This window comes from Triticum urartu, chromosome 4 (assembly GCF_003073215.2).
Source record: "Triticum urartu cultivar G1812 chromosome 4, Tu2.1, whole genome shotgun sequence".
Taxonomy (NCBI): domain Eukaryota; kingdom Viridiplantae; phylum Streptophyta; class Magnoliopsida; order Poales; family Poaceae; genus Triticum; species Triticum urartu.
Window position 1 is genome coordinate 435,326,068 of NC_053025.1, and position 7,109 is coordinate 435,333,176.

The 7,109-nt window shown below is 50.4% G+C and overlaps 1 protein-coding gene across 1 annotated transcript; it reads left to right on the forward strand.

Moving 5' to 3' along the window:
* The first annotated feature begins 225 nt into the window (after positions 1-225).
* LOC125553909 (probable nicotianamine synthase 6) lies at positions 226-1,383 on the forward strand. The gene has a single exon (XM_048717558.1). It carries the CDS (start codon positions 322-324, stop codon positions 1,216-1,218), a length of 897 nt encoding a protein of 298 aa, XP_048573515.1. The 5' UTR covers positions 226-321; the 3' UTR covers positions 1,219-1,383.
* The last annotated feature ends 5,726 nt before the right edge of the window (positions 1,384-7,109 follow it).

The following is a 7,109-nucleotide window of genomic DNA, read 5'->3' on the forward strand; positions in this document are numbered from 1 at the left end:
TATAGATACATCCATTTTCAACCATTTCTAAGACAAGTATTTCCGGACGGAGGGAGTACAAAATTAACGCTGTCCACTTCAACAGCCGGACGTGAACACGCCACAGCAGCAGAGGCATGAAACCAGCCATATTGGCATGGACGCGTGAAGCTTGCATGCATGCACAGCTTTGCCAGCTCCATCGATGAGTGCTCTAGACGGCAGCTACATATACCCCGTGCTCCTCGTTCCATAGCTCACCAAGCAGCCCGATCCACCACTCCACTCCACTCCACTCCTGTGCCTCAGAGTTCATCAAGTACTCGTCAGGTACCAGGTAAAATGGATGCCCAGAACAAGGAGGTCGACGCCCTGGTCCACAAGATCACCGGCCTCCACGCCGCCATCGCCAAGCTGCCGTCCCTCAGCCCATCCCCCGATGTCGACGCGCTCTTCACCGACCTGGTCACCGCGTGCGTGCCCCCGAGCCCCGTGGACGTGACCAAGCTCGGCCCGGAGGCGCAGGAGATGCGGGAGGGCCTCATCCGCCTCTGCTCCGAGGCCGAGGGGAAGCTGGAGGCGCACTACTCCTACATGCTCGCCGCCTTCGACAACCCGCTCGACCACCTCGGCATCTTCCCCTTCTACAGCAACTACATCAACCTCAGCAAGCTCGAGTACGAGCTCCTGGCGCGCTACGTGCCCGGCGGCATCGCCCCGGCCCGCGTCGCCTTCATCGGCTCCGGCCCGCTGCCATTCAGCTCCTACGTCCTCGCCGCCCGCCACCTGCCCGACACCATGTTCGACAACTACGACCTGTGCGGCGCGGCCAACGACCGCGCGAGCAAGCTGTTCCGCGCCGACAAGGACGTGGGCGCCCGCATGTCTTTCCACACCGCCGACGTCGCGGACCTCGCTGGCGAGCTCGCCGCGTACGACGTCGTCTTCCTGGCCGCGCTCGTGGGCATGGCTGCCGAGGACAAGGCCAAGGTGATTGCGCACCTCGGCGCGCATATGGCGGACGGGGCGGCCCTCGTCGTGCGCAGCGCGCACGGCGCGCGTGGGTTCCTGTACCCGATTGTCGATCCCCAGGACATCGGTCGCGGCGGGTTCGAGGTGCTGGCCGTGTGTCACCCCGACGACGACGTGGTGAACTCCGTCATCATCGCACAGAAGTCCAAGGACATGCATGCCAATGAACACCGCAACGGGCGTGGTGGACAGTACACACGGTGTTAGCAATAATCTTGCGTCAAGTTAGAAGATGGCATGTAGTAGTGAGTTCATGTACTAGTATCGTGGCTAAGAAAAAAGAAAAAGAAATACAGAGAAAGAGAGGCACGACACGTGTCTTTGGCAAAAGTTATTGTGTGCGCGTCTCTGTCTTAATTTGATATAATTGATCATGTAGGCAGAATTCCAACAAGTGGTATCAGAGCTAGGTCGATTTGAAGCCACGCTTGCCCCGGGGTCGCGACCCGATTAGCGCCTCGGGGCGGGCGATATGGTCGCTGGGTGGTGCAGCGACGATCAAGAGCGTGCCATGATGTTGCTGGGTGATGCAACGACGAGGAGGGATCTGGCGATCGTCATTCGGCGGAGCGACAAGGAGCGAGACGGCAGGCTGTCGTCGGGAAGGCGGTGGAAGATCGTTGACGGGAGCGGTGGTGCCGTGGTGCGGTGCCGGAAAGTCATCATCGTCATCATGTCCAGGTGCTCGTCTCTGTGAGGAGGCGTTGAAGATGAAGCGTATCCAGGTTGTCTATGTGTCTCGACGAGAGGATTAAGTTCAAGTATGTGGGGGCGGTAAACTAGTGAAGGTGAGTCTCTTCAATGAGGCCATGTCTCTACATGAGGCTGGAGTGGATGGTGTAGTTCATGGGGTGGTGTGATCCACAAGGAGCCGGCATGTATCTCGCTAGGGTGGATGGTGCAGTCTATCGGGTGGGGTTTTCCACATGTTACTGGCGAGGCTGGGTAGTCCAAGGCATATTTGAGGTGGTCCGTAAATTCGCCAAGTTAAAATTGGGGAGAGATTGTTGCGATCAATGAAGCCTATCAGTTTAACTTGTCGTGGTGTGAGCGGATGAGTCGACAAGGGGTGAATCATCAACAAGCCAAGACCGGAGAAACACGAAAGACAAAGTGTGTCAAGATGCGTCAAGTTAGAAGATGGTATGTAGTAGTGAGTTCATGTACTAGTATCGTGGCTAAGAAAGGAAAAAAAAATAAAGAGAAAAAGAGGCATGACACGTGTCTTTAACAAAAGTTATTGTGTGTACATCTCTTTCATGATCTGATGTGATCAATGCTGTGGGCAAAATTCCAACACACGGGGCACGGTGCCGGTGGTCAGCCCGCCGTGCAGGTTCCTGCGGCGAGACGGTGGCGGATGCGACCCAGAAGAGAGAGGAGTTCGCCAACGCCGAAGTGGCCTTCTGATCGTCGCGAGGGAATGAAAACGAATGGGCGTGTGTGGTCCTCATCCATACGTGGCTGCTTAATCGCAGGCAATCGTACGTGGTAGTTTTACTACTACTACTATCTATGCATTTGAAGTCATGTGTTGTTATGACCTAATACTGTAGTAAGTGTGATGTTTACAATTACAAGCGCATGTCTTGTAGACTTGTCTATGAAAGGCAGGCTAGACCAGGATAGTGTGCCATATGTGTCGTTGTAGGTGTAAGTGTTGAGAATAAGATGATTTTCCTTCACAAATACTATGATGTAATCGGTGTCTTATATGTATCGAGTACTCCCTCCGTTCGGAATTACTTGTCGTAAAAATGAATGTATCTAGATGTATTTTAATTCTAGATACATCTATATCCGAGACAAGTAATTTCGAACGGAGGGAGTACATTTGTTCAGTTGTCAAGTTGCTCGCTAATCTGACGCATGACCCATGTTTGCTTTTGACTTCTGATGAATCCGTCCATGGCTCGACGAGCCTCGTCAGGGGATCAACTTCATGGTTTCTGTTAGAGCCATAACCGTTTGTCGGGCACTTTGATTATGTAAATTGGAGTGTTTGATGTTGAAGCCATGATAAACCTCATCGGCATTGTTCACTTTGTATACTAGTACTACATACACACATATTGATGGACGTGTGTTTGAGGACACGTGCAGAGTGGTGGCGCTGTCTCACATTATGATGGCGTCGAAGGTAGTTGGGCCTGACAAGATCAATTCGAGGATCTCTCTTGAAGTTGGGACAGTGGAAGATGGTGACGGCGGATTTTGGAGCGTGCGCATGCGGTGCGTGCTTAGGGTTTGCTAGACCGGTTGGTGTTCTCGGCTTGCTGTGTGGCGGCTTGGTGAGGCCACCAGATAGGATGGTGTGCGTTGATGCGGTCACGGCACATCATCAAGCTAGTAGCTATAGCGACATAGGTCACCAGAAATGTGGCTTTGGATTGATCTATGTATTTGTTCTTGTCAAACTCTTTGAATAATTTAATAAATATTGTTGTGTGCATCGTTCGATGCAGAGGCTGGAAGTTATCCTTCTTTTCAAAAAATGCATATATACAGAGTAAAAGTTGCCGTTACAAATGAACTGGTCACAGATAAGCAAGAGAGAGTACTCTATACCTTCTATTGTTGTAGGAATAATCAATTTTATCCGGGGTCCTGACATGATGAGGATGGGGCCTAGTTTGAGAGGCAACATGTCATGACTTTCCGCAAGGCCATGGTGGGAGTCTCGCCCCACGACACGCCCAGAAAGATTGGGAGGCCCTGGGATCATCCCGTCAGGGATGTGCTCTCCACAAGGTCTAAGGAATCACCAGGAGGCTGGGATCATCACTTCATTCGGATGTGAAGCTTCATCCAAATTTGACACCATCCACGACATTCTACCAAGCGCCTCGGCCACGGTTGCGCTCAAAGATCCAAGGATCGACCCTCATTTGAGGCTCTGCCTCGTGACATCACTGCCGGCGGGCTGACAATGCCTCAGGATCGCTCGCGTCCTCATAAAGGCCACAAACAAGTTAGGCCCCCCTCCAAGAGGAAAGCTCGGAAGAAGCACAAGAAGAGTTGACGTGGTGCATGCCCTCAGAAGACATTCCCCTTCATGCACGAAGGAAGATCGTTCGCCCCCAAGGGCGTACATAGCCGATGCAAAGGCCACCACTACATAAAGAAGTCATCGATGAGCACTCGCTCGCCATGAGGAAATGCCAAGATTGCTCTCAAATCCGTTCCAATGAAGAAGGAAGCAAACCCAATTCTTTGGGCTAACTTCATCACCCACGAAAGCCCAGGCTAACGAACAACTCTTGCGCGATGCAAATCGAGGAGGCGCGCTTCTCGGGAAAGTTCAAACAACCAACCATCAAGACGGTCACAGGAGAATCCAACTCGCCTCACTCATGGAAGTATACACTATCGCCACCTGGGCAAACGAGGCAGCCCCACGTAAGTGTATGGTCCATTTCCCGCTCCCACAAGCCAGGGCTACTTCAACTTAGCTCTTTGATCAAATGAAGAACTTCATCCAACCCTAGGAAGCGTTAGCGCCCGGGCACGAGGCATCCTCAAATCCACTACCCATGCGGGGAATATCATCATCGTAGTTTCCTCCTCAAGGAAAGGCTCCCAAAGGCCATGCGAGGAGCGCGTGAGATGTTGCAAGGTTCTAGGAGCTCCACAAGCCACGCCTTCGGCAAGGTGGAAAAGTATCCTGCTCATCTTCATCCCAAGTACATTGCGTACATCCACTACGACACAATGTTTTCCAAAGCACTCGAGGAACACACTCAAGGAACATGGCGTGCGTCATGCTCGATGAAGCCACGGGGAGGATGTCGGTGAGACACTCTGTGTAACTCCCAACATGCGGTCTTAGCCCCATAGAAGACTTTGCAATCTCTGCTAAGGATAGAAGCGCATATTGGTCACCCCAACATATGACTTCATAAAATACACGTAGGGCCATATTTTGGTGAACATGATGGACATTAAAACAAGTACAACTGAAAGAGGTGAAGAGATAATGTGAGTGAGAATAGGGCAAACATATGCAAATACATAAATATCTCTCCAATCAGAGGCCAACACGACCCAACATTACATTATTCATTGCAACGAAAGAAGGCACGAACCCGAGTACAGATAAGAAGTAAATATGCCTAAGAGGCAAGAGAAATAAGCAAAGCGCCCACCCTATAGTCCCATACTACCCATCAAGAACCCCAAATCCAGTCGTCGAAGAAGAAGAACAGAAAGAAACTCCACGTAGAATGTTCCATGCTCCCGCCTTAGAGAAAAGCTTACATATACATGTACCTGCACCTGGAGTTGTTGTGGTATCTGTGTGTTGGGGAACGTGGTAATTTCAAAAAAAATCCTACACACACGCAAGATCATGGTGATGCATAGCAACGAGAGGGGAGAGTGTCGTCCACGTACCCTCGTAGACCGTAAGAGGAAGCGTTATGAGAACGCGGTTGACGCAGTCGTACGTCTTCACGATTCGACTGATCCAAGTAACGAACGTACGACACCTCCGAGTTCAGCACACGTTCAGCTCGGTGACGTCCCACGAACTCCGATCCAGCAGAGCTTCGAGGGAGAGTTCCGTCAGCACGACGGCATGACGACGGTGATGATGATGCTACCGACGCAGGGCTTCACCTAAGCACCGCTACGATATGACCGAGGTGGATTATGATGAAGGGGGGCACCGCACACGGCTAAAAGATCAACTGATCAACTTGTGTGTCCTAGGGTGCCCCCTTCCCCACGTATATAAAGGAGGGAGTGGAGGCCGGCCAGCCCCTCTAGGTGCGCCAAGCGGGAGGAGGAATCCTCCTCCTAGTAGGAGTAGGATTCCTCCTTTTCTAGTCCTACTAGGAGGGGGAAGGAAGGAGAAGGGGAGGAGAAGGAAAGAGGGGGCGCAGCCCCTCCCCTAGTCCAATTCGGACTAGGCCCATGGGGGGCACGCGGCCAGCCCTCGTGGCTTCTCCTCTTTTTCCCTTAAATCCCACTAAGGCCCATATGTACTCCCCTATTCCCGTAACTCCCCCGGTACTCTGAAAAATACCCGGATCACTCGGAACCTTTCCGATGTCCGAATATAGCCTTCCAATATATCGATCTTTACGGCTCGATCATTTCGAGACTCCTTGTCATGTACGTGATCTCATCCGGGACTCATAACAACCTTCCGTACATCAAACCACATAAACTCATAATACCAATCGTCACCGAACGTTAAGCGTGCGGACCCTACGGGTTCGAGAACTATGTAGACATGACCGAGACATGTCTCCGGTCAATAACCAATAGCGGAACCTGGATGCTCATATTGGCTCCTACATATTCTACGAAGATCTTTATCGGTCAAACCGCATAACAACATACATTGTTCCCTTTGTCATCGGTATGTTACTTGCCCGAGGTTCGATCGTCGGTATCTCAATACCTAGTTCAATCTCGTTACTGGCAAGTCTCTTTACTCGTTCCATAATGCATCATCCCGCAACTAACTCATTAGTCACATTGCTTGCAAGGCTTATAGTGATGTGCATTACCGAGAGGGCCCAGAGATACCTCTCTGACAATCGGAGTGACAAATCCTAATCTCGATCTATGCCAACTCAACAAGTACCATCGGAGACACCTGTAGAGCACCTTTATAATCACCCAGTTACGTTGTGACGTTTGGTAGCACACAAAGTGTTCCTCCGGTATTCGGGGGTTGCATAATCTCATAGTCAGAGGAACATGTATAAGTCATGAAGAAAGCAGTAGCAACAAACTAAATGATCATCGTGATAAGCTAACGGAATGGGTCAAGTCAATCACATCATTCTCTAATGATGTGATCCCGTTAATCAAATGACAACTCATGTCTATGGCTAGGAAACTTAACCATCTTTGATTCAACGAGCTAGTCAAGTAGAGGCATACTAGTGACACTTAGTTTGTCTATGTATTCACACATGTACTAAGTTTACGATTAATACAATTCTAGCAGGAATAATAAACATTTATCATGATATAAGGAAATAAATAATAACTTTATTATTGCCTCTAGGGCATATTTCCTTCAGTCTCCCACTTGCACTAGAGTCAATAATCTAGTTCACATCGTCATGTGATTTAACATCAAT

What these genes read in the sequence shown, in the direction of transcription:
- LOC125553909 (XM_048717558.1), top strand. Translation starts at nt 322, where the DNA reads ATGGATGCCCAGAACAAGGAGGTCGACGCCCTGGTCCACAAGATCACC.